The sequence below is a fragment of the Ambystoma mexicanum genome, chromosome 6q (assembly GCF_040938575.1).
Source record: "Ambystoma mexicanum isolate Mex_15411 chromosome 6q, UKY_AmexF1_1, whole genome shotgun sequence".
In the NCBI taxonomy this organism is placed as follows: domain Eukaryota; kingdom Metazoa; phylum Chordata; class Amphibia; order Caudata; family Ambystomatidae; genus Ambystoma; species Ambystoma mexicanum.
In genome coordinates, this window is record NC_090937.1 from 1,321,614,564 (window position 1) to 1,321,641,876 (window position 27,313).

Below are 27,313 nucleotides of genomic sequence, written 5' to 3' on the forward strand. Positions count from 1 at the left end.
CTCAGACCATGAACTTAGCAGCCTGGCTCCTGAGGTCATAGAATTTGGACATTTACAACTTCCACAGAGGTGCATGGACATCCTCAAAGAGGCCAGAACGCCTAACACTCGTCACTGCTATTCTAGCAAATGGAAAAGATGTGTCATCTGGTGTAGAGGGAAGAGTATCAACCCCGTTGACTGCTCTCCCACACAAATTATTCTGTACCTGACCCATTTACTGGACTCGGGTCTAGTATTCAATTCTATTAAAGTACACCTGGCAGCGCTTTCGGCTTACACCACTTCACAACTCAAAGTATTGTGGTGGAAGATCCCAGTAATCAAAGCCTTCATGGAAGGGGTAAAGAGAATACACCCTCCAATAGCAAACCCAGCTCCTGGCTGGGATCTAAATGTGGTACTCACCAGGCTCATGGGGTCACCCTTTTAACCCATGCACAAGGCAACTCTTAAAGATCTCACTCTTAAGACTGCTTTCCTAATCGCTATTACCTCCATTAGGAGAGTAAGTGAACTACAGGCCCGTTCGGTTCTAGACCCCTTTGTAACAGTTGACAAGGATAAAGTGGTTCTACGCACACACCCAAGGTTCGCACCGAAATTCATCTCCAAATTCCATGTCAACCAGTCTATAGAACTACCAACGTTCTTTCAAAATCCTTCAAATCTAGGAGAAAAAAGCCTGCATACACTTGATGTGCGCAGAGCTGTCATGTTTTACATGGAAAGAACTAGTCCACTGAGAAAGACTAATCAGTTCTTTGTCTCGGTGGCAGCAGGAAGAGAAGGAGATGTAGTTTCAAAATCCACTATATCTAGATGGATTGTACAATGCATCACTCTCTGTTACACTCTTGCTAAGAGAGAACTACCCTTCAAGCCAAGAGCACACTCTACTCGAGGCACTGGGGCATCCATAGCATTCATTGCAAATGTTCCCCTTGAGTCCATCTGCAAAGCGGCAACCTGGAGTTCTGTACACACCTTTACAAACACTACTGTCTAGATGCCCACTCTAGATCTGATTCCCAGGTGGGACAAGCAGTATTAAGACATCTTTTCTCTACTGTTCCTTCTCACAACCCACCTCCAACTCCGGATACTGCTCGCTAGTCTATGCACAGTATGTGATTCTAAGAAGATTAACAAACATCAGAAGACAATGCATTACTTACCGTAAAAGCATTTCTGATGGTTGTATCTGCTTAGATTCACATGCACCCACCCTTCCTCCCCGCTCGGATGGAAGGAACATAGAAATCCTTTTCTATATCTCTCTCTTTTCTGTACTCACTCACGTCTAGAAGGCTCCCTCAGGGCAGAAAAATACAAACAGAGGGACCTCGAAGCGTGAGGGATTATGGGTACAACGCACGTCACTATAGGGATAGTGTTACAGACACGCCTTGTCGACGTCCCCTTTTTGACTACGAAAAACAAAATGCAATACTCCGCAGTGACCACTGGATGTCGGACTTATGCACAGCATGTGAATCTAAGCAGATACAACCATCAGAAATGCTTTTACGGTAAGTAATGCATTGTCATATTGCTGATAAACTGAGAATCGGGGGAGAGTTAATAATCTACTGTATTTAGATCCATGTTGAATTCTAACAAAAGGCAATAAGTCAAACCTATATTTTGAAATTTTTGATTGACTCTACTTCATCAGAATGTTTTTTCCATCCCTCACCCTCCCTGCTTGCATTTTGTGAACCATGCAAGTTCAAACTTTAGTTTTTCCGTAGTTTAACTTTTAAAATCTCATGCAGAGCTTGTGGCAGAAACATAATTCATACTGGTGAGATCATAACAGAGTCCAGTCAGTTTAGATGAGTTAACCGTATAAAGCTGTTTTTAAGAGTTTAAATGACACATACCATGTGTATTTCCGTCTTTTCATCTTTATTTAATTTTATTTAAAGGTACCCCTAGTGAGGATTCAGAAAAATGTGGTGAGAGAAGTTCAACTGATGTAAGTATTGTACAAAATATAATTATGATAGCTTTATTTTATTTGTTTTAGAATTGTTTATTTATTTGTTTTGGTTTTAAAAAGAAAAACCTTTACAAAAAACGAACATTTTTCACAGATTAATCTCATTAAAAGAGAACTATGTTTAAAACAAACAGGTAAGAAAAAAAGAAAGCAAGAAAGACCAAAGGACTACAAAGGGGACCAGTCATGACAGGGCAGCACTCAAGTTGTTTCTTGCTTTTTTGTCTGGACATGTTTGTAGATAGCGAGGAAGAAAACCTAGCTTTTTATCCACCTTTAGAAATTGATTGGGAGCATTAAGGGATCTCACTCTGGCGATTGTATCAATCCAGTCACTTGATTCTAGCGACCTTTTCACTTTCAAAGGATTAGACACTAAGGTTTCTAAATTCAGATCGAGCCTGATTAGGATTCCTCTAACTCTCTTCTCCAGGCCAAGGAGTATCTAAGATCTTGAATTTTTGAGATGTTCATTCACATCAAAGAAGAGGGAGGCCTTTCCTGCAGTGATTACTTTGCAAAATAGTGAAATGATTTTCCATTCTGCTCGACACCCCAAAGACACGAGGCCTAATTCAAAGCGAAGACTCAATAATGGAGTACACATCGGGAGCGCTACATTTTTTTCCAAAGAAAGCCCTCTAGTTTGTTCCAGTTTATGTGTCATAGTAGAGGTTTTTCTTCCAGGCCATAAAGGACTGGGACTGCTTTGGCCGTACAAAACTTGATAAGCGGAAGGATAGAAAATTTGCAAAACTTTGCATTCAGTTTTTTCATTTGTGGAATGATCTTTGTGGCTTTCTCCATGATTGCCAAATTAACCTTGTTGTTAGCAGGGGAGGCAAATATCTCATATCCCAGATATATAAGTTCCTCAACACGGGGGACCACTTTTACCATCCAAGACCCAATTTCCGTATCCTATTTTCTTTTTTGGATTTTTGAATATGAGGATTTTGGATTTCACCTTATTTTATATAGTGTCAAACATGTTGCTCTATGGCCTCTTCAGAACACTTGCACTGGTAAGGCCCTCTGCATTGAAGAACTGTGTAACACGTAGGTATCAGCCTAGGCAGATATCGAGCAATTAATCTTTAGACGCATGTAATACTACACAATTGTACATCATAGTTACGGTGATACTGATTTCCTACAGCAAATGCTAAATTGCTCACACCCCTACATTTAAAAAAATATATAACCATAGGCCATTGACTTTTAGGGAGAATTTTCATAAATGTGTTACTTCCCTTCACCTTAGAGACCGCCAGCAACTTTGCTGGATTTTGAGGACTTGCTTTTTCTACCTGGAAAGAGTGTGGGCCTTTTTTTCCCACTATTTCATGTATTTTTTTTTTCTCAAATTTCAGTTTTATTAGTTTTCAAAAGGTAGAAGTTTGGCAATCATTTACAAGCATTTTCCACCAACAAGACAGATAAAAATTATAACAAAAAGAGCAACCATGTATAGAACATATAAAGTCTTTGCAGAACACATACATTTCCAATAGCAACGTCCTAACCAATTGCCTACACCCCACCCCCTCCCCCTATTCCCATATTGCCGTCTGACGGGCTAGAAGAAACCAGATATTACATTAGAACCATTTTCATATGCATAACATAGGACACATGAGCACAAAATGACCTGTGAATTCGACATAGCAGACAACGTGAACCATCGCATAGATTGTCTCTGAGTGTAGTAACGCTTTGCACACATTCTGGTTATGTGACATATTTAGCACGAAATTCAGACCATGCATTCTCAACTGTGGTGCGATCCCCATGTAGGGCCGCAGTCAGATTGTCCATTCTGTATATGTTTAGTGCAACACCCAACCACTCAGTTTTGCTAGGGAGCTTAGGTCTCTTCCAAGCCATGGTGAGAAACGCTCTTGCGGCCATAAGAAGGCCTTGTATCATTTTGGGTGCTTTCAAGGTCGTGTCGTCCGTTTCAACCAGGCCGAACAGAATCAGCAGTGGTTGTTTCTCCCATACATCCTCATCTAATTCCTTGATCCAGCTAAGAACCTCTGACCAGTAAGCTTGGACCACCTCACATCCCCACCACGTATGCCAATAGTCTGCTCACTTCCCACAACCCCTCCAGCAGTGTGGGCTTACCCCTTGATACATTTTAGCCAGCCGGATCGGATCATACTGCCATCTATACATCAACTTGACGGCATGCAATTTGTATTGGCAGGATATAGATGATTTCGCCGTTCGTCTGCAAATTTGTAGCCATAAGTTTTGTAAGATCTGCCTGCCCATATCTGATTCCCATCTGTTCTTGAGTGTGAGGGATGGTGTAATATTGACCTCAATCAACGCAGAGTACGTTGCACTAATTAAACCTCTAGAGGTCGTACAGGTGTCGAGAATTCTCTCGAACGGGGTGAGGCCCCTTTGTAGCTGATCTTTCCATATCGCCCTTGTCATCACCCCTTTGAGTCTAAGGTAGAGGAAGACCGATAGCGGGCATATGCCAAGTGCCTCCTGAAGCTCCTGAATAGTAATGAAGGTGCCATTCCTCCAGAGTTGACCAGCCCTTTCCAATCCCGCGTCATAACAGGTCTCAAAGCTCCCTGATGGGGAGCATTTGGAACAAGTAGAGTATTTTGGGGAGAATCACCAAATCCCGTGTCATACCAGGTCTCAAAGCTCCCTGGGTCCGGGATTGCATCCCAGATCCCTGGCGACCAGAGGTGTCCCAACGGGGAGGGCCATGTTGTAACTCCCACCATTCTCTTGCCTGGCTTCCATATTGCCCATATTGTTCCAATAATGGGGTGATTTTTGACACTATTACGTAGCTGGGGACCCGAAACCCATAGCCATTCACCCAGAATGAAAGGGCGGAGATGGTAATTGTCCAAGGCTATCCATTGCGGTTCTGACTGCTGCCTGACATGCGGAACAAGTACACGCAGCTGGGCTGCCCTATAATATGTTTCTATGTCCGGGAGGCCTACCCCTGCATTGTCTTTTCGAAGCTGGAGCAAAGATCTGGGGACTCTTGACTTTTGATTTTGCCACAGGAAGGTTAAAAGGGACTTTCTAGTATCCATAAATTATTCCTGGGGCATTTTGATGGGGAGCATTTGGAACAAGTAGAGTATTTTGGAGAGAATCACAATTTTTATTGCATTTAAACGGCCCAGCCAGGAGATGGGGAGGCTGGACCACCTTTGGATGTCGTTTTGAAGGACAAGTGATAGAGGGGGGAAGTTAGCCTCGTATAGGGAATCCAAGTTGCGTGTAGCATTGATGCCTAGGTATCGGAGTGTGGAGAGGCTGACCTTTACTCCTAGAGGGGCAAAGCGTTCCGTCTCAGAGTCTCTACTTTTATCAGTTGGGAGGAGGATAGACTTTCCAGTATTGATTTTCAGGCCGGCCAGTTCGCCATATTCTTTGATTATATCGATCGCAGCTGGTACAGAATTTAGGGGATCAGTTAGATGTAGTAAAATGTCAGGGTAGAGGCCTAGTTTATACTCCCGATCACCCACTATGATTCCCTTAACTTTACCATCATTCCTTAACCTCTGAGCCAGCGGCTCAAGGGACAGTACAAATAGTATTGCCGACAGTGGGCAGCCTTGCCTTGTTCCACTTTCCAAGGGAAACCAGCGTGAGTAGCCTCCGTTCACTGCCACTGACGTTGTGGTGGATGTGTACAGTGCTTTGATGGCGCGGCGGATCTTCGGCCCAAGTCCGTTCCAGACCAAAACCCTTTCTAAGAAGTCCCATGACACCCTATCAAAGGCCTTCTCGGCATCCAATGACAGAAGAGACGGATCCCCTCCCATTCCCTGTGCTTCATGAATTAAGTGAAGTGTTTTCCTCATGGTATCCGCACCCTGTCTCCCAATAACAAAGCCAACTTGATTGGAGTGTATTAGCCAAGGTAAGTGCAATTCAAGCCGGGCCGCAATGACTCTAGCATATACCTTAGCATCAATGTTGAGAAGAGAGACGGGGTGATAGGAGCCACAATATTTGGGGTCTCTACCCTCCTTTGGAATGACAGCGAGCAGGGCCTGAGAGAAGGATGGGGGGCTTGGCCTGTGTCAAAGATGTGATTGAACAAGGATGCAAGGAAGGGGCAATGAATGCGGAGAATGTCTTATAAAAACCAGGCGTGAAACCATCATCTCCAGGGGACTTTCCCGTCTTCAGGCATTTTATGGCTTCCGTGACTTCCTCTTCTGTGACTGGTGTGTCTAAGGATTCGGCCTCCATGGATGTGAGCGTGGGGATCTGCGCTTCTTTGAGGTATGTGTCAATACTCTCGGGAGGGGGGGGGTCACATGTATATAAATCTTCGTAAAAGAAGGCAAATGCTTCTTGTATGCCTTCGGGGGATGTTACTATCATGTCTGTGAGGGTGCCGTCAGTCCTCTCGATGAGATCGACCCATCTCTCTGCCTTCTGTGTACGGAGACGAGCCCCCAAGAGGGCATCTGCCTTGTCGCCTTTTTCATAATACTTTTGTTTGAGGTATTTTAGGGTTTCAGCTGTTTTGCCCACGATAAGTATTTTCAGCTCCTCTCTGAGCTGTTTAGCTTTGGCAAGATACTTGGGTCTCTCACATGGAGAGGACTGTGCCAACTTTTGGGCTGTAGAGAGCTTCTCCCTAATATTCTTTTCTATCAGGGCACGTTCTCTTTTTTTTTCGGGCCCCTTCCCTAATGAGCACCCCCCTCCAAGTGGCCTTGGCTGCTTCCCATACAGACGTCTTCCTAATCTCTCCCGTGTCATTAGTGGCAAAGAATTGTTCGATCTCCGTTTCAGGAGTTTCTTTGAAAACCGAGTCAGCCCATAAGGAGTCATTATGTCTTCATTTAGTATACCGAGGGGCCAGATTGCTCCAGCATATATCCACCGTAACCATGTCGTGATCCGACCATGCCGTGGGGTGTATATTCGCGGCGCAAAGTATTCGCAGGAGGCCATCGGAGAGGAAAATGTAGTCAATACGTGTGAGCGTCTCATGAGGGAGGGAGTGAAAAGTGAAGCCCCTATCCGCTGGGTGCAAATGGCGCCAACTGTCAGTGAGGCCATATAGGTCCAGAGTTAATTTGATTTCAGCTTCATCTCGGGAGGTGGGTGGGTCGTGTGCATCGGATCTAGTCTGTCTATCCAATGTATTAAAATCTCCACCTAGAGCTGTGTGTCCCTTGGCCATGCTAAAAACCTTCTCACTGATTTTGTGGAGGAACCTATTCTGCCCTTGGTTAGGTGCGTAGAGCGTGGCAAGGGTGACAATTGTGCCTCGAATGTTTCCCACAACCACGAGAGCCCTTCCTTCCTTGTCTGACCAAGTCTCAAGAGTCGACATCCGAAAGCCTCTGCGAATTAGAATCCCCACTCCCGCCTTTTTTGAGATACCAGAGCTCCAGTAGGAAGGGCCTACCTCATGTGATGGAATCACCCTCTCCTCCCCCCCTTTGGTATCGTGTCTCCTGCAGAAAAAGAATATCTACGTTTGACCTCTTGAATTCTCTGGCCACCATGGATCGTTTCGTGGGGGAGTTTAATCCCTTCACATTAAGTGTGCATATTCGTAGTGTGTCGTTAGAGAATATAGGTGACATTGTGAGCGTCGTGTGAGTGCCTAAGCGACCATGTCGTCTGCATCATGGTCCGTGTCGTGTTCGATAATGCAATGTATGGTTCATTTCTCGTGAATCTGGTCTCCGCGAGTCCTGAAGAGGCCAAGGGATGACCTTCCAATTCGCGCTTTGGTCCTTCATGGTCCCATTTTGTGTTCTTCCGCCCCCCAGGTCCGTCTTCTCATGGATCATATGTCTTCTTCCCAGCCCACCCTTTCCTCCCTCCCCCCCCAACATTAAATGTCCGACCCGTCCAGGTTGACATCACCCAGTCAGCCTCGGACCACCAATGGAAGCCGCGAAACAAGCGGTCCTATCCTAATGTAAACATATTTAACAGTGAGCCCGCAACCGTGTATTCTTAACCCTGCAAAAGCAACTTACAAGTATTAATTCTGACCCCCTTCTTAGGCATCGTTCCAGTGTCCGTTTTACCCCACATTTCCACCAAGGCACCCTAAACATGCATGCCCCAGTTTGTCGATTGTGTAACAAAAATTAAACAATTAGGTCTAAAGTCTGACCCTGGGGTCGGGTGCACCGTTGGCGCATGCTGAGCGTGAGCTCCCCCATCCGTCATACCGAAAACCCTCCACTTTCTCGCGGGCAGCGCCCGAGCGCTCAGCTTCATCCATACCACTCACCCCATTGTTCCTTTGCCACGTGCGGCTTAACGTGACAGCCTGGAATCCGGGTTAATGTTCCATGTCTTGTGAATTGTTCATTCTCCGGAATTTTCTGGATCCCTGAATCCTCCTGCGCCACGGGCACTTAGTGCGCCACTCACCCTCCCCTCCTTTCGATTCAGCAAGGGAGGATCCTTCTCCCTGGGGACCCAACAGGTCCGCTATACAGTCCACAATGTCCTTTTCCGAAACAGGTTTCATTGTCGAGGCCTTCCACTCAAAGGTGAGTGAGAACGGATAACCCCACCGGTACCTTATACCTTTGTCCTTCAGCATCCTTGTAATTGGGGAGCATTGCTTCCTCATTGCCAACGTGAGCGGTGATAAGTCTTGGTAGATTGAGATGTTCGCTTCACCCAGTGAAAGTTGTGATGCGTGTCTGGCCTTTTCTAGGATCCTAGCTCTGTCCGCGTAGTTATGAAAACGAGCCAGGACTGATCTCGGACCTCCTGGTCTGTCTCCAGCCCTATGGATGCGGTCAATTTTGGGTTCATCCACTAATTCATCCCTAAATAGGAGCTTCAGAATGGTGTGTAGGGTCTGTTCTAGGTCAAGGTTGGTTTTGCCTTCCTTTTCGGGCACGCCGAACACACAAATGTTGTTACGTCGCTCCCTGTTATCGAGATCATCCACCTTTAGGCGTATTTCCTCTTCCCTGTGTTCTATTTCTGCAATGCGGTGGTCCATTTGTGCCTCCAACGTGTTCAGAGAGGTTTGGTTGTGCTCGACTTGTTCCAGCCTGTCGTCCATTTTGTCCATTCTTTGTGTGATTTTATCGATTTTGCTGCCTATATCTGCTCTCATGCTTCTCATCTCGGTAAGCAGGTCAGCAACATCCGCCTTGGTGGCAGCGGGGTCAGGTCCTGCAGTCGACATCTTGGACTCGGCGGGTGGCCTCAGGGATTCGTGGGTTGGTGTAAACCTATATTCTGCCAATTTACCCTTAAGGTCCATGGGTGGCGGGACCTCAGTGGTGAGGTGTGTGGGTCTCAGCTATACACAGATAGCCCCGCCAGAATGGTCTATTGAGAAGTATACACCTGTGTATACGGGCTTTGTCCTCCAGTGGCGAAGCGTGACAGGGGGATGTTATTAAAAGCTCCGATAACAGATAGCCTCTCTTATGTGATTAATTTCCCTTCGGTTCTTCATGCTTTATCCAACAGGGGAGCTTCCCGTGGTGTAGGACATCACGAGGCTCCGGGACAGTTCCCAAGGAAGAGAGATATCAGTTTGAGGCCTGCGCAGCCCACCCCAGGCGGGGTGCCGGCGTACTGTTCCTGGGTCTGGTAAGTTCAGGAGTATGCGTGGGTTCCGAGGAGGGCACACGCCCTGACAGGGGCCCAACCCTCAAACTTTTTTGGCCTGGTTAAGATCTTCTAGCGCCCTTAATAGGACCTGAGGCGCATTGGCTTGCTCATTCTCTCCGGGGTCCAGGTGCTCTGTGCAGCCCCCCAACCAAGTTGCGACTCGGGAGAGGGCACACCACCTTCCCTGTTCGTGATGCAGGAGGAGAGTCCACACATGAAAAGCCGGGAAAACTCGAGCGGATGGAGCCGGTCGTCTCCTTCTAAAGTGACCGGGGCACGCTCGTACATGAAGCGACAGCGGAGACCGCGTAAACTGGGCCTGCTCCACAGAAGTCCTCCCACGGGCGCACCCGGTGCCCGATCGGGCCCCCTCCGGGTCCCCGGCTCACGGAGGTGGGGGGGTGCGTACCTGTGTGCTTGTACTTGTCGGTGGGCCCTGGCAGCGGTGCGCGTCGCTGAATTCCCCCTGGTTCCACGCAGTATCACGGCTCTGCGATCGCTGGAGGGCGCGGCGGGATCTCGCAGGCCTGCTCTGCCTTTGCGCGCCCAATCTTGCAGAGGGGGTTTCTCCACGAAAAAAGCTCTGTTTCAGTCCGGGTTTTCTCCCAGTATGTCCTGAACACTTCCGACGCTTATTTCCATTGAAATTGTAGCCAGGGGGCGGTCTCGTGGTGGGGGCTAAATCGGTTTTTTGGGACTCTTACGCGGGGCCTACACGGAAAGTAATCCCATCTGTGCGCCCCCTAGTGGCCGATTATATCTCTTTAATGTATTTTGATGTGTGTTTTGCATTTGTGTTATTTGATTATATGGTTTTAGATAACTCCATAGGCATCATCTTTTCATGTGTGTTACACAGCACCTTCAGTGCAGTGACACAGGGATGTCTTTTCAGACTTCCCAAAGGTTTAAATACCTTCTCTGGGATAAACTACTGTTTAGATGACTTTACTAATCTTTCCAAATTCATAGACCCAGCACACACCATATTAAAATGGAGTGCCGGAGGGGTTACCTAGTATCCCCTGTCTAAACACTCATGTAGCAGTCAAATGCTACCCTTTCCTATTGAAAAGGCTGGTGGCAGTGGTTTTACAACAAACTACCATGATTTTTCCCGACCGCGAACACCGGTAGCTAAAAATCACGGAAGCCATGTTTTTCAAGATGGTGCCGTAAGCCCCTTTGTTTAAACAGGTCCCTGTCTTCTTTTATCACCATTTCTTTTTGGAAAGGTCTTTCTAGTGTTTGTCTCTGCGCGCCAAACCAGGTTTGGTCCTTTGTTTGTGTGCCTTTGGCGGGATTCAGGACTGAAGACCACCTCTGGCGTCTGAGTGTCTGGGGTGGGCAGGAGGTGAGGGAGGTGCTCGAAACTCCCTGTGCTTAGTCTCCTAGGAGACCGAAATGCGCTCTGGTGTGATTGGCTGGCTGACTGTCCAGCAAGGACAGCCACCCTACTGGGTGAGTGACAGCTAGGCTGGAATGAAAGGGAGAAAACTATTTACAAGACAAGTCTCTTGGACTGGAAAGCAGAGTGGACCACTGGAACGAAAGAACCGAAGACGAGCTGGAAGAGGACGGCTACTGCAACTCCTGGACCGTTGGTTTGCCCGGTGACGCCCTGCTGCAGGTCCGACTTGCCAAACTCCATTCGACAGAGAAGCTCCTTCAAGGACGGCTTATTCCTATGAGTTGGTGGGACCAATGAACTCATAAGACACCTGGATACCATTCTCAAGGCTGGTTAGGATTAACCAGGGCAAGGGACACCTGTTTGTTTTCTTGAATCTACAGCTACTGGAACTGAAGTGATTCCATCTTGTTTGCTTTCTTCAACGATCCTGTGCAGTGCAGGAGTCCCCCAGACGTCCTCCCTCTTGTCCCCATGACTGAGGCTCAGGAACAGTGAGATCTACAGGACCTGCCAGGGACCATGACTTCAGCAACATTGGTTTCTTCATACAAATGTACTGTGCCAACCCGATTGAGAGAACGCCACTCTTGCGTTAAAGTTTGTGAAACTTTCCCAATTTGCAGGCCTAATCAGCTTGTGACCCGACAAATTATCCTTTTTCATCTAAACTACTTCTGAGAACCTTTGCAAAGACTTTACCATTTGATACCAGAACTTTCCATTTCCTATCCAGAACACTAGCCCATTGACTTTGGCCTGTCCTATTGACTTGAATTGAACTCTTCTGGTGCACTGAAACTATTTGCACTTCTTAGATAGTATATGTGATCTATTCTATTTACTTTTGTCCTTTTTGCTCACTGCTAAGTAACTGAACTGCCATTTGGCTCCTATTTCAGGGGAGCTCAAACTGTCTCAAAAGCTTACAGTTTTGTATTGAAGTGTATTGGTATATAATAGTAAGTTGCCTTCTCCTAGTGAAATGTTTTTTAAAAGATTGTGTAATAAATTACGAAGTGTTTTTACCAGGAAACCTTGAATAAGTGTCTAATTGAACCACTGTGATTGAAAGTTCTCTGTGTAACTATTTGTACTGCTCACATTCACTCTTGAGATAAGCCTGGCTGCTCAGCTTGCTACCAAAAACTATGTGGTACAGACTTCTACCTAAGGTTGGTTTGGCTAACACCTGTAGTCCTAATTGTGTGTAGTGGTCGTGGTGGGTACTGCCTAAAATTGACCTTTCTAAACTTGTGGATACAGCACACGTATTGTAGATTGTGAACATTGGCAAAAGAGGTAAACAAATATACAGATAACAACAAGCTTTTACTTGTTTTAAAAGCATTGATATTTCTTTTGGGGCATATTTTCAAATATAGGCTTCTGTGGGGAAGTGGTCAGGGTCATGGGTGAATCTGCCATCAGTCACGTAGAAACTTCTCACAGTAATGTGCCTGGGGAACATCTCTAGGCATTCTTAGCTCAAAAGCACAAGATTGTTTGTGGATGTTCAGAACAAAGTGCTTATTCTCCTATTGATGGGATGCAGCTTCTCCGCACCTCTACTAAGGAGAAGTTATTAAGGTAAATGGCCAACACGAGGGGCGTGGCTTGGCGCCTATGGCGAGCGGTAGCTGATCCGCCGAGCTCCGGCCGAGACGCCGTTTCCTGATCCTTTTTCTCCGGCTCGCGTGCGACCCCGACTTCTGAGAAGGAACGAGCGGTTGGGCGAAGCAGCCCTGCACCTGAATAGTTGTTGGGCCCACCAAATTGGACCCCCCTGAGACTCCGGTGGCCCTGAATCAGTTCTCCCCCCCTCCCGTTCTTACTGGATCCAAGATGGCGCCCCGCACAGCATAGCGGTGCCTGCGAGGGGTACCCCCTCCCCCAACGGATTCCAGGGCCCGGCGGGGAGAGGCAGCAGCAAAAGAGAGGCTCCGCTCTTCTAGAGACCACCTCTACGGACCACACCATCACACACGGGGGCAGACCACAGCTCACGGCCCGATATTTGGCCAGGTGAAGGGCCCCACCAGTGATCTCACAAGTGAACTAACTTTTGAGGCCTAAAAACACCCGCAACCATCGCTCCAAGATGGCCGCCAAGAACAAGACCAGAGCCGCCACCATGGACTCCTTTGTTTCCACCAGGGCGAAGACCCCCACTCAATCCAAGGCCAGCTCCTCTGAAGTTGCCCAGTCGAGCGAAGAGGTGGCGGCCGATAACCACTCTCAGATACTTGATGCTATAGCCTCGCTAAAGACGCATATAGACTCCAAGATCGACGAATTCAAAGTCGATATTCAACTGATCCGCCAGGACGCTCGCAACTTAACGGAGAGGGTCGCGACCGTTGAACAGTCGGCAGAGGAAGCCTCCACGGCCATCACAGCCATAAAGTCCGAAGTTGTCCTCCTGAAGAGGAAAGTCACCTTTTTGGAGGAAAAGGCGGAGGAGGCCGAAGGTCGGGCCAGACGGAGCAATATCAGGATCCTGGGGGTCCCGGAGGGGAACGAGGGAGTAAATACCACATCCTTCGTCGAAACCCTTCTGCTACAAGAAATAGGGGCCGGCAAATTGACCCAGGGATTCTCTGTCGAAAGGGCCCACAGATCCCTTCAGAGGCGCCCTCCCCCCGGATCGCACCCCAGACCCATAATCGCTAAGATACTGAACTTTCAGGACAGAGAAACTATCTTACGGCGATCCAGGGAGGGGGGCCCCATCGAGCGAGGAGACTCCAAAATCTCCATTTATCCGGACTACACGCAGAAGGTACAAAGAGAGCGGAACTCATTTGTCCCGATAAAAGCCCGGCTCCGACAACTGAACCTAAAATATAGACTACTTTATCCATCGCGCCTAAGGGTTGTCTACAAGGAGAGAGTGGTATTTCTCGAGAACCCAGATGCGGCCAACATGTGGCTTGAGGATAATAACCTGGCGGATGGCAAGGACAACTCACAGACTGTGACCTAACCCCCCAGCGACCCCCATGTAAGAAACATCGCACGTGAGACCGGAATACAGAAGGTAATCCAACTACAGTTTTTTCATTTGGAAACGGCCTCGTTCGGCTCTGCCGCCAGGCCCTTGCCCCACCCCCAGCGTAGTATTTACCCGGTCTGGGCACCCGCCTGACCCAGCTCGCGCCCGACTCCCGGATGGGCTCCGACGGCTCGAGAGCGCCTGAGCACCGCGACAATGTTGTAGTTGCTGGGCGCACCAGTTTAAGTTTTGTTGTTAGTTTTATTAGTTGTACAGTCTTCATGCCTCTTTTGCCAACGCAGACCGAGATGGGTCTGGGACATGACACCGATGAACGAAATGCAGTGGTATCCCCCCTGCAGCCCACCCGAACAAGACTAAAGTGGAGTCGGACCCCAGAGTCCCACACCAAATCTGAAACTCGAACCGGATGGCGGCACAGCTTACTGTAATGACCTGGAATGTGCGGGGCATGGGCTCATACCTCAGGCGCAATCGTATACAGTCCTACCTCAGGAGGAAGAAAATCTCCATTGCACTCCTTCAAGAGACTCACCTCACGACGGAGGCCATGTCTAAAATTGCAGACCGATGGGCTGGGACTGTTAGAGGGTCCCCCTACTCTAAATACGCCAGAGGGGTGCTAATATGGATAAGCCCGGACGTCCCCTTCCAGATGGAGGGAAGTGAACAAGATAAAGAAGGGAGATTCACAGCGATTTGGGGCACATTGGAACAAACCCCAGTCTGCTTCATCAACTCTTACTTCCCTCATCACGGGATATCGGCGTACCTCGCCACATTGATAACGAAGCTGACTCGGTACCGGGACCGCACCTTCATATGGGGAGGGGACTTCAACTGTGTTGCTGACACGAGTGCAGACAGATCGCTGCCCCCCCCACGCCCGAGCAGCCTCACATCCGGTGCCTTGAGGGAAACTCTGGAGCAACTCAACTTAGTGGACATCTGGAGGGAACACCATCCGACCGACAGGTCCTACTCCCACTACTCAGCTCCACACGGAGTTCACACAAGAATTGACTATCTGTTCATCAATAAGGAACTTACCCCACACATAGCAACCACAGAATACCTGGGGCGGACGATCTCCGACCACTCCCCACTGACCATGTTATGGCAAATGAGAGGCCCCAGACCCCCGATCCCCATGTGGAGGATGCCGACCGCGGCACTTGCGGACCTCGAGTTCAGGGAAACCCTTGCCGAAAAATTGGAAGAATACTTGGAGAACAACATCGGTTCGGTCCCCTCCTGGGGCACATTATGGGAAGCAATGAAGGTGGTGACCAGAGGCGAAATCATATCGAGAGCCGGCGGAACTCGCAGGCAGTTGCGGAGAACCCTGGAAGCACAGGAAGCTGAGATCTCCCGACTGGAGTCCACATGCGACAACTCTATGGAGACAGAGACCAAGCTGAAGGAAGCCCGCACAGAATGTCAGCAGGCATGGGAAAGACTGGAAAAATTTGATTTCGCCACGCACACCGCCAGATCTCATAAAGAATCGGACAAACCGGGAAGACTACTAGCATGGCTCTGCAAACGGGAACACCCCAAACATCTCCCAGTGGAGATACGGGACGCTAATGGGTCATCCCACTCGACTCAGCTAGGGATCAATGAAGCCTTTGCTAAATTCTACACAGAACTGTATACCCACAAGACCCAGATTCCTGCTGCAGACATCATAGACACACTCGAGGAGATAGAACTTCCCCACATTTCGCTCGAGCAGAGAGAGGAGCTGGAAACCGAGATCACTCTTGAGGACGTTCAAGGGGCAATCAGGTCCCTCTCCAACAACAAAGCCCCTGGCAGTGACGGCCTCCCACCTGAGTTCTATAAAGCGTATGAGTCCATCCTTGCCCCAGTTCTCCACGAGGTCTACCAGGAGGCACACACGGATGGGATTCTCCCCAACACCATGAAGGAAACCATAATAGTCCCCATGCTCAAGCCACACAAATCGCCCACCGACTGTGAGTCCTATCGCCCTCTGGCTATGCTAAACTACGATGCCAAGATCCTCACATCCATATTGGCCCGCAAGCTAGCCAGGGTGGTGGGTTCCATCGTTCACGAAGATCAGAACGGATTCGTTCCTGGGCGCAACACCACTGCTAACCTCCGGAGGTTGCAGCATGTAATGGCCGAAACATATGACAGGGACGAGGACCTGGCGGTGTTGTCGCTCGACGCCATCAAGGCCTTCGACTCCATATACTGGGAGTGGATCAGGGAGGTCCTGAGAAGATTTGGCTTTGGAGGGGGCTTCATCAGGTGGGTTGAGGTCCTCTACAATTCCCCGACGGCGAGAGTAAGAACGGGAAGAGTGGTTTCAGCGGCTTGGGATATACAAAGGGGAACAAGGCAGGGCTGCCCGTTATCACCCATGCTGTACATACTGGGCCTGGAACCGATTGCATTATACTTCAGGCAGCAGCTTTTCGATGCTGGCATTAAGGTGGGCAATGCACACCACATAATATCCTTGTATGCAGACGACGTCCTTCTTTACCTAAGCTCCCCCGAAGTTAACGCGCCAACCGCGTTGGAGATACTGGACAACTATGCGAAGTACTCAGGGATCCGCTTTAGTAGGAATAAGTCCTCTGCCTTCCCCTTGGCGGGCTTACGCAACATTCCGGAAAACAATCTCCCAGAGATAGGAATAAGCTGGCAACTGGTCCAGTTCCGTTATTTGGGGATCAACATAAGCCACACCCCGCTACTCATGCATGAACACAACACCGAGGCCGCCATCACGAGTCTCCGAAGTTCTATAAAGTTTTGGTCCAAGCTCCCATTGGCCATGGTGGGCAGGGCAGCGATTGTCAAGATGATCGTACTCCCCCGATTCCTGTATTTCTTCGTAAACATTTGCCATTACATTAGACCGTCCTTCTTCAAGAAGCTGGAGGCCATCATCAGGGACTTCCTTTGGGGCCCACACAGGCATAAACTGTCGCTGTCCGTCCTCTCTCTTCCACACAAAGAAGGCGGAATAAAGTTACCGGATCTCCAGTTGTACTACCTGGCTGCCCAGCTGAGTCACATAACGAGATGGCTCTCGGATGAGCCTTCAGCAGAGACCGAACTGCTGAGGCAACCCTCGGACAATGTGATCCCCAAGGAGATCCTATGGCACCCTACATGGCAACCCCCGGTCCCCTCCATGGTGATTGACCTGGGAAGAAAGATATGGGCCAGGTCCTGCTGCATCAGGCGAATACGACACCCATACTCTCCGGACAATCCCATCCTAGCAGACACCTGTCGAACGGCTGCAGACATCTCTACGGCAAGGAGGTGGGAAGAGGCCGGCATTTACACATGGAGCGACATGTATGAGGAGGGAGAATTCAGGGATTTCGAATCTCTTAAGGCTGCCGATGGAATTCCCCCGGGCCAGTTCCTCTGGTACCATCGCCTCAAACAAACTGCTAAGAAACAATGGACCGGATGGCCGGAGGAGCCCTCCCCTGACCCTCTGCTACAAGAGATGCATGACCTCTCGGACGGCTGGAGACCTGTCTCCAGGCTTTACAGCAGACTATGTGATAAAACCAACCCTAAATGCGAAGATCTGAGGACAAAATGGGAGGCGGACCTTGAGACCCCGATTTCAGATAAAGAATGGGAAAGAGCGCTGATATTTCCCAAAAAAGTATCCAGGAACACCAGGTTTGGCCAGATCCAATTGAACGTTCTTTACAGGACATACATGACCCCACATAGGGTTGCCTCCTTCAATAAGACATCCTCCCCTGCATGCCCCTGGTGCGGGAATGATAAAGCAGATGTGATTCACATGTTCTGGACCTGCACCAAGGCGATGGCACTGTGGTCCAAGGCCAAACAGACCTGCATGGACGCCGGAGTGACAAGATACGAATGGACTCCTGGCGAGTGCCTCCTGGGGACCTACCCCAGACCTAGCAAATCCAAGCACGCTGTTAAATTAATGGACATCTCATGTATCCTGGCTAAAAGAACAATAGCGATGGCCTGGAAGACGCCGTCGGGCCCCAGGCAAGAGAGATGGCTCAAAGAACTCGAGAGATGGACAACAGCTGAAACCAGGGCCTGGCAGGAAGGAATCACGAACAGTGGCGAAACCGAAGGTGGCACTTTGGAATCATGGAAGGCCCTCCTCAGAGACATACGCTTCAGCGCTGACTACAAACCCCCCTGAAGTCCCACACCACTGCATTGACACTGCTCGGATGCCGGCATTGGTGGAACCACCCCTGTGTTTGACCCCTCTTGCTTCCTGAAACTTTGGGTCATTGCCCCTAACCCACCCGTCCACTGTAAGTTTGCTACAACATGAAGACTGTTGTTGATTTGTTTGTTCCCCCCCCCTTGTTTCCCCCTCACCGTCTCCTCCCCAGTTCAAACCAATGTTGATTTCTTGTTGTATTGCACGTTTTCTTTTTCTTTTTTCTTTCAAAACCAATAAAATACGTTTTTAAAAAAAAAGGTAAATGGCCAACACCTTAATGGGCAATTTGTTGATTACCATCACTAAGTGGCCACCAATCCATATTCTGTCTTCCCTCAACAAAAGGGGAAAGCATCCTTCCTCTCTGGTCCACAGAGTGAATTCCCTTTTTTCGAATGGATTGCATCTTCCCATAGGTTGCTCATCTTAGATATTCGTTTCCAGCATTAGCTTTCATCCGAAAACTTTTGGCTATCAGGGGGTACAGTGTGCCTTCACGCTGACTCACCTCTGCCCCATTGATTTCTTGGCTCCGGAAGTGATATCGGCATTCCGATACATAGTGTTAGGAAGATTTTCTTTTTGCTGCTTTCCTCCATAGCCATCTATGGGATACCCTTTCTTTTTTGCTTTATTTTGAATTCTGTCCTGACTTATTTGAGGTAAGGTAAGCCTTATGCTTTACTTCCCTTGTCTTTTTGCTCATTGTTATGCAGAAACTGATTAGTCTGTATGACTATAAGTACTGAAAGACCATGGGGGTCATTACAAGTGTGCCAGTCCGGAAATAAAGTGCTCGTAATTCAGTTTACCGGCACTTTTTCCAGACCAGAGCATTCTGAACCGTGTCACCGGTAACACCGAAGTCGGTAATACTGCACACTGTGCCACCGGTGCCAGTAGCACAGGCAACAGTAGTTGTAGTACCTACCTGAAACATTATAAATGCCATATCATATATACCCAGACATGTGCCGGAAAAACCGGTACGACGGAAACACAGCTTCATTACGAGAATGGATTTGCCGGTAACACTGGCAAAAAAATGCTGATACTACTGGCAAATTCATGCCAGAAACACTGCCACTGTAGAGCAGCTGGAAAATGGGCCCAGGTGGGGAAGAACAGGTGCCCCAATAATCACGGAAACAGCACAAGAATCACTTTCTAACACAACCATGCTTGTAGTAATGGACATGAAAGTGCTGCATGCTGGAGTGCATTTGTATGAGCTGGAGCTTCATCAGTGGCAACAGGTGTACAGATGGAAGATGAGGATGAATGCTATGCAAGTGGCGATGCAGAGGCATGCTGTGATGCCCCGCACAAGGACAACACTCTGGGTCCTGACAGACGGCTTGATACACACCTTGTACCATATAAACAGGGAATCAATCTTGGAACTGGTAGACCTCATCCAGGATGACATTGGGAGCTGTATAGGCATTCCGACAGCTAGAAGACCCCTGTTGAATCTGGTGTTAGTCCTGCACTTCCTCGCCACAGACACGTTCCAGTACTCTGTGTGCAACCTGCATGGCATATCACAGCCTGCATTCTCCAGAGTACTCGTGCAGGGCTTGGATGCCCTCCTGTGCCATGTGGCCCAGCACATTGCCCTCCCAACCACCCATTCACAGGTAAATGCCACCAAGACCCGCTTCCATGCAATTGCGGGCATGCCCAATTTGTTGGCAGCATTGGACTGCACACATGTAGAGCTGGTAGCCCCACAGGATGTGTACAGGAACCATAAGCAGTACCATTCACTCAATGTCCAGATGACATGTGATGCCGACTTCACCATCACTCGCTGCTGTGCCCGCTTCCCAGGATCAACCCACGACTCCATGGTCCTGCGCAACAGCACTCTGCCGGCGTACATGGCGTGATATAGGGGACAAAGGACCTGGATATTGGGTGAGTAAATGTACAACCACACACACATTGCTGCATGGTCCACAGGCCGGGTCGAGGGGCTTGACACTAATGCATGTCCAACAGCCACCTAGTAAATGCAGGACCAAAAAAACGGCATGCCCATGACTCGCTTGATCAACACGAGACATGAGTGGTACCCTTGACGGACCATTCCATTTTGAGCTCATGTGGCCATGTACATGCAATGCACTGCAGGTATCAGAATGCAACACTACCATTTCACCAAATCAAGCATATCTGTACACCATCCCACCTAGGCTCATGTAACACATGCCCTGGCGAGACATGGTGCATGCATGCATGCAAACACCACGACTGCGTAGAATCCAGAGTCCCAGGCAACACCACTCTCGTGCACCATCACTCAGCCACGTCAAATGCCAAAGTCAAAGTGAACGCCAATGGTCCTCATGTACTGCACAGTTTGCACTGGCGTAGACCCGTAGCGCAGGGGTGGGATCTCAGTGGGAATGGCAGGGGAAGGCGCAACACGTCCACGCTGTGCCAGCAACGGCTTCAGTGTATCCTCTGCTACTGTGAAGAGATGCCGGGTGCTTTTCGCCCATATTACTAATTTAGTTTGTTTGTTACATCACATGCTGTTGTATGTATTCTGGTATTTGGCTGCTACTACAAAAAAAAGAAAGCCAATATCCCCTAAAATTCCCTCGTGTTTTTTAAGGATTATTAAACCTGCTATTGTTACTTTGTTTGCCACATCTGCTACTTTCATTGCGGGGGCACTTCAGAAGTATTTCTTCATGTTCCACTTTTCTTGTGGTCACGTGATCTTCCTCTAGCATTAATGTGCCGTGATGACTGGCAGCACTGCAGACGTGCATTGCAGGAACGCTTAATGTGTGCCGAGGGGCGCAAATGTCAAGCCCGTCTGGGTCTGTCCCGGTTAAAGAGCCTCTCCTCCAGGTACCATACTCCCATTGAATTTTAGCACTGCTGACCCTAGCAGTGAAGTCTATGCTAGTGCCTTTTTTAATACTCGCTCTATGGTGGCTCATTCTTCCTTCATTCATGAGTTGCTAGCTGAGCATTCACCCGATGTCCTATGTATGACGGAAGCATGGCTTGCAGATATTTCTGCGCCCATTCTGTCACAAGCACTCCCTGCAACATTATTCACCTAGATCGGGTATCCCTCCACCCTGGTGGAGAAGCAATTATTTTTAAAACCCTCCACCATTTGTCTATGATATTTTATCTCATAGTTTAAAGATGGAAGCTTTGCTTGTCCGGTTTACTGTATCGTTGTCATTTTCTGGCATACCTTCAAATAAAGTTTTCTAACCTGCTGGTGCTGGGGGATTTTTCACATTAGATACAACACCCCATATGCCCCTGTGCTGGCTCAGGTTTATGAGTCGCTGGTGGACTCTGGTCTCCATCAGTCTGTGCAGGAACTGACTCATGTGCAAGGCAGGATCTTGTTGGACCTTTCCTTCTCATCATCTGCCAGCATCTGTGTTTCGCCAGTGAAACAGGTGCTGTGGTCGGACCACTGCCTTGTACCATTTTCAGTGCAGGTTCCGGTAGCATTAGCTAAACAGTTAGCAGGGGCCACTCTGAGACGTAATTGGGCCCCCTGTGGATTATTAGTTGATACTGTCTCTAATTAGTGACAGGTATAGGGATTCTCTGATGGTGGCCTTGTCTTTTCTTTCGCAGACCTTAACCTTTGTGGATGATCAGGTTGCCCCACTTAAACATACTCAGTCTCGTAGGCGCCCTTCAGAACCTTGGTTTACTGATGAACTTAAAGCAGCACGCTTGGAACTCAGGCAGGCGGAGCGCAAGTGGTGCCGTCTGTATGGCCCTAAAGAGAAGATTGTTTTCCAGCAGCCCACTAGACACTATCATCTGGACATCCGGGCGTCCAAACCGAACCTTTTCACTCGTAAAGTATAGCAGGCCCTGAATCAGCCTAAAGAGCTGTTTTCGGTGGTTAATGGGAAAGTTTGCTCCAGAATGTTATTGTCCCGATCGTTCGGGCTTGTATTTTTATTCCTACTGTAATCGATCTTAAACGTTTTTCCTATGCATCTTGCCTTAGTTTTCCTCACTTTTACACATGCGAAAACAACGGGTCAGGAGCTGCCATCTTGTGCTAATCTTATCAGTTGATGCATCGCCCTAAGTTAAAGTGCCCTCGCAGCAAGAATACAGATCGCCCGCCCCTCATACTGACAGCACTAATCCAAAGGATATGCTCCACCTATTTTCATGACGTTCATGGCCAGCATAGCCAAACGTGCACCGTAATCACCCATGCCATAATATTACTGAACGCAGAACCAGGAAGATAAACACACACATCCTCTCACAGCACATAACTTTTCTTTCTTGTCCCAAACAGGAGAGCAAAATATTTATTTTTAAGAAAAGATCAATAGTGTGCAGTGTAACAAGTGCTTTTATTTTACAAAGAAGCTCACAAGAGAAGATCCTTCCATACTTGCTATCCTTATCAAAGACTGGTCTGGCGCACGCCTCCATCAAGTTGCATCTGGGGGCAATCTCCCGCTACACCAGTTCCCCAGGAACATCCTCACTGTGGTCCCACAGTCTCATCACAGAGTTTCTCAAAGAATGTTTCCTTCCGATCTTTCCAGCCGGTGAAGGCTACTGCCCCGGCGTGGGAGCTCAGCGTGGTTCTGACAAGGCTCAGGGGGGGGCCTCATTCCAGCCTATGCATCAGGCCCCCCTCAAGTTTCTATCGTTGAAGGCGGCATTCCTTGTGGCCATCACCTCAGCCAGACACAAAGGTGAGATCAAGGCCCTATCATGCAATCATGCAGATATCATGTATCTGACTTTCCGCGAATCAAGGGTGGTACTGTGTACGCACCCCTCTTTCATTCTGAATTTTCTGTCAGAATTCCACGTCAACAAGCCTTTGGTGTTACCCGTTTTCTCCCCGAAACCTTTGTCTCCGGCGGAAAGGGCCTTGCACTGGCTGGACGTTGCTCATGCCCTGACGTTCTACGTAACACACACACAGTTTTCGGAAGGCTTCACAACTATTCGTAAACTTGGTCCTGTGAACCATGGAAAGGCCTTGTTGAAGGCTTCCATTTGAAGGTTGCTCTCTGGCTGTATCATGCACTGTCATCGGTTGGCGAAGCGGCTGCTGCCCGGCCGTCCGAGAGCCCACTCCACCAGAGTGATCGCGATGACGACAGCGTTCCTAACTGGTGTGCCTCTGCTGGACATCTGCAGGGCTGCTACGTGGAGGTCCATCCACACCTTCACAAAGTTCTACTGCGTCGACAGGGATTCCAGGGAAGAGTCCAGAGTCGGCCAAGCAGTGTTACGCTACATGTTTGCTTGAGGTGAGTCTGTTCCAGAGGTAAGATTTAATTGTTTTGTTGCGCTTTGCCACCTCTCGTGGTTGGCTATGTATTTGTTATTTATGAGCATGTGACTCCATGCCAGACCCCATGGTGGAGAAGGTTTAAGTTACTTGCCTGTAACTATTGTTCTCCAGCATGGGTCTGGCATGGATTCACATGCAACCCTCCCTCCGGCCCCTCTGCGGCTCTTCTTGATCATGCTGCCACTTTACGTACTTACCAAATCTGAAGATGGCTGCCAGAAGAGGGGCGTAGGGAGAGGATGGTCATTGGATAGGGGCAGTATGACCCAGAGGACGGTGATTGGTATAGTTTTTAAGTAAAAGTAAAACTTTTCTTTTACAGAGGAGAATATTCATGAGCATGTGAATCCATGCCACACCCATGCTGTCGAACAATAGTTGAGTAAGTAACTTAAACCTTTTCTCACTTTCCCCCAGAAGCTCCCCGTCTCCAGCGCCCTGGTTCTCACTAGGCTTGACTACTGCAACATCCTCTTTCTCAATCTGCCTTCCTCTACTCTCTGCGAGACTTATCCTTGGCCTCAAGCCCAGGGACCGTATCTCTTCAGCCCTGAAATCTCTCCACTGGCTCCCTGTGGCTGCAAGGATCAAGCTCAAGACCCTCTGCATCATCCACAAGGCTTTCTGGGGCCGTGGCTTTCGAGGGGATTGGGTCCTCCGACGTATTCCATATCTATGACAGTAATCACCACAGCTGTGCTGCTTTGGAAAATCTTGGGCGTCTGCGTCCTGCGTCGATACGCCGCCCTCGAGGACCTCCTCTGATGGCCGACGTCACTGGATGTTATAAGTAGGACGCACAACGCCCGTAGCCTCAGTTCCGTTTTAGCCGCGAACGTGTTCGCTTCGTGAATCTCGGTACGCCTGGACTCTTTGGAGTTTCTGTTGTTCATCTCGGTTCTTCGAACCTGTTCGTTTGTGAAGTTATTCTTCGTGAAGATGTCTACCTCGTTTTCCACACCGCGTCCGGGCTTTAAGAAGTGCGGGGATGTGGGTCGAAGATGCCGGTCACGGACATGTACAACGCCTGCCTCTGGTGCCTCGGGGAGGCCCATGACACGGATGACTGTGTCGACTGCCAGTCGCTCACGTCGAACGCCTTGCGGGAGCGCAAGGAGAAGTTATCGGTAGCTAAGGTGTCCAAGCCCCGAAAGTTGAGGTCTGCGGGGCTTTCGACGGACGACTCGAGGGGCGACTCTCTGCGTCGTCGTCGGAAGTCCAGTGGGTCTCGGTCCCCGAGTCGGTCTCGCCACTCCTCTGCCTCTTCGAGGCACTCCCGGAAGCGCCGTCATCGGTCGCCTTCCCCGTCCTCATCCGAGGACTCCGCACGTCGGCGGGTCGCTTACCCCACCAAGCCTGCGACACAGGATGAAAGGGCTTCCTTTGGGAAGAAAATGTTGGCGATTCTCGAATCGCAGGGCACTGGTCCGTCCTCGCCTCCGAGTGGGGTCAGTCGTGATCAGCCGAGAGACGCCGCTGGCACACCTTTGGGCTCGGGTGGTCGTCACGATTCGCGGGAAAGGTCCTGCTCGGACAAGGGGAATCGTTCTCGGCATGCCCGGTCCAGGTCCCGGTCTTCGACGCGCTCGAGACCGAGTGAGCCTGTGAAGTCTTCGTGGAAGACATCGACGCCTGTGGCACCGAGGTAGTCGACTGACTCTCTCGAGGCTCCGCCTCCGAGGAAGTCGTCGACGCCGTCGGCGCCCAGGATGTGGAGGGACACGCTCGGGGCTCCTCCCTCGAAGGCCTGTGTCGACGCTGTCGGCGCCGCATCTGTCGTCGACGCCGATTCTCTCTGCGTCTATTCACTCAACGCCCTCAATGCCTTTCGGGGCTGTGTCAAAGGGGGTACCCTGTGGCTCAGGGGAACCACCTGGGAAGGCTCTGGCCAATGTCAAGCATGGCTTTGGTTACAGTTCTGTGCCTTCTTACCGCCATCTGGAATTCATTTCAGAGGTGGATGAGGTCTCTGATGATGGCATGGTGCCTTACACGGTGCCTGACGAGATTCTCTCGGGCCATAGCCAGTTTGAGGACCTGAGGCAGTCCCTGCATGATGCTAGTGGGCTGGACACCTCTCGGGAGGTGGAGTTTTGTAGGCCTGAGCCTGGCACTCATGCCGATTCTTCGTACCGGCGACTTATGTCACGGGTCACCGAGTACTTGGGATGGTCTGCTCCCCCAGGGGAGTTTGTTCAGGATGACCTTAAGGATATCCTCGACATTGGTCCGCCAACTGACCCGGTACCGCCATTCCATATGGCTCTGCTAACAAGGTTGGCAGCGGCTTGGACTGCTCCGGAGAGTCTCCCGGCAGTGAACAAGTCTTTGCTGCGAAAATACCACCCAGCCAGTAGTGACCCCTGCTACTTGTCCAAGCACCCTACTCCGGAGAGTTTGGTGGTGCAGGCGGCTACGGCCCTGGCAAAGCAGGCGTCGTACCCTACCATCCCTCCTGATAGGGACGACAAGCGTTTTGACGGCTGGGCAAAGAAAGTGTTTTCTGCAGGGGGTATGGCGCTTCAGGCGGCCAACTCCATTTGTGCCTTGTCTCGTTTCACGTACACTCTGTGGAACTGTTTCCTTGGAGGCTGAACATATTCCCGAAGGGGATGAACGGGATGGTTTCCTTGCCATGGATCAGGATGGCAAGGATGCTATGTGTGAGGCCGTTCAGTCGGGTTTGGACATGGCAGATTGCGTCAGCCGGTCCATGGTGGCGAGCACCGTGATACGCAGGTTTGCGTGGTTGCGGAAGTCGGGGTTTGCTCCTGATGTGCAGGCCCGGCTCCTCAACATGCCCTTTGACGGGGAACATCTTTTTGGCAGCAAGGCTGACGAGAGCCTTGAGAGGTTGCAGACCTCCAAAGCTGCAGCGAAGTCGTTGGGCGCTGCAGTTCGATAACCTCTGCCTTTTTGTACTAGGGGACAGCAATGGAGGGGAGGTTCCTTTCGTTATTACTCATCCTTTGGTAAAGCGAGAAGAGCTGCCAGTCAAAGGGGCCACTGTAGGAGTGCCAGAGGTGGAAAACAAGGTACTTGAGGTGCCAAGGCAGCTCGGGCTGTTGCATCTTTGCACTCAGGCAACGCCGCAGCCGCTTCAGCTCAGTCATGAGGCCATGTCCCATGGTTCGCCGGTTGGGGGAAGGCTGGCGCAGCATCTTGCAGAGTGGCGTGCCATTACTTCAGATGTGTGGGTTCTGGAGATCATAACCCACGGCAACTGTCTTCCTTTCCGGCAGAGGCGTCAAGACAATCCACCGGGGAATCTCTCTTTGAAGAGTCCGGATCCGCTCCTTGCGCAGGAAATTCAATACCTGCTGAAGAAAGGCGCCATAGAACTGGTGCCTGTAGCGGAGAGGAACAAGGGATGGTATTCCCCTTATTTTTTTATTTCCAAGAAAGACTGGGGATTGAGACCCATCATGGACTTGCGCTGTTTGAACAAACTCCTCAGGAAGGACAAGTTCAAGATGGTTACTCTTTCTCAGGTCCTGCAGGCCCTTCAACTTCAGGACTGGTTGGTGTCTCTCGACCTCGAGGACGCTTATTTTCATGTGCCGATCCATCCGAAGCACAAGAAGTACCTGAGGTTTGCGGTTGGCGACTCGCACTTTCAGTTTCGGGTCCTGCCGTTCGGATTGACCTCCGCCCCAAGGGTCTTCACCAAGCTCATGGTAGTGGTGGCAGTGCACCTCAGGAAA

General features: G+C 49.6%; 1 protein-coding gene across 2 annotated transcripts in view; it reads left to right on the forward strand.

The window, feature by feature from the left end:
• BOD1L1 (biorientation of chromosomes in cell division 1 like 1) overlaps positions 1–27,313 on the forward strand; it is a 926,227-nt gene that overhangs the window by 572,752 nt on the left and 326,162 nt on the right. For both annotated transcript variants that reach the window (XM_069631944.1, XM_069631943.1), the window contains exon 17: positions 1,932–1,981. In XM_069631944.1, the coding sequence (XP_069488045.1) occupies positions 1,932–1,981 (50 nt within the window). The remainder of the gene's footprint in view (positions 1–1,931; positions 1,982–27,313) is intronic.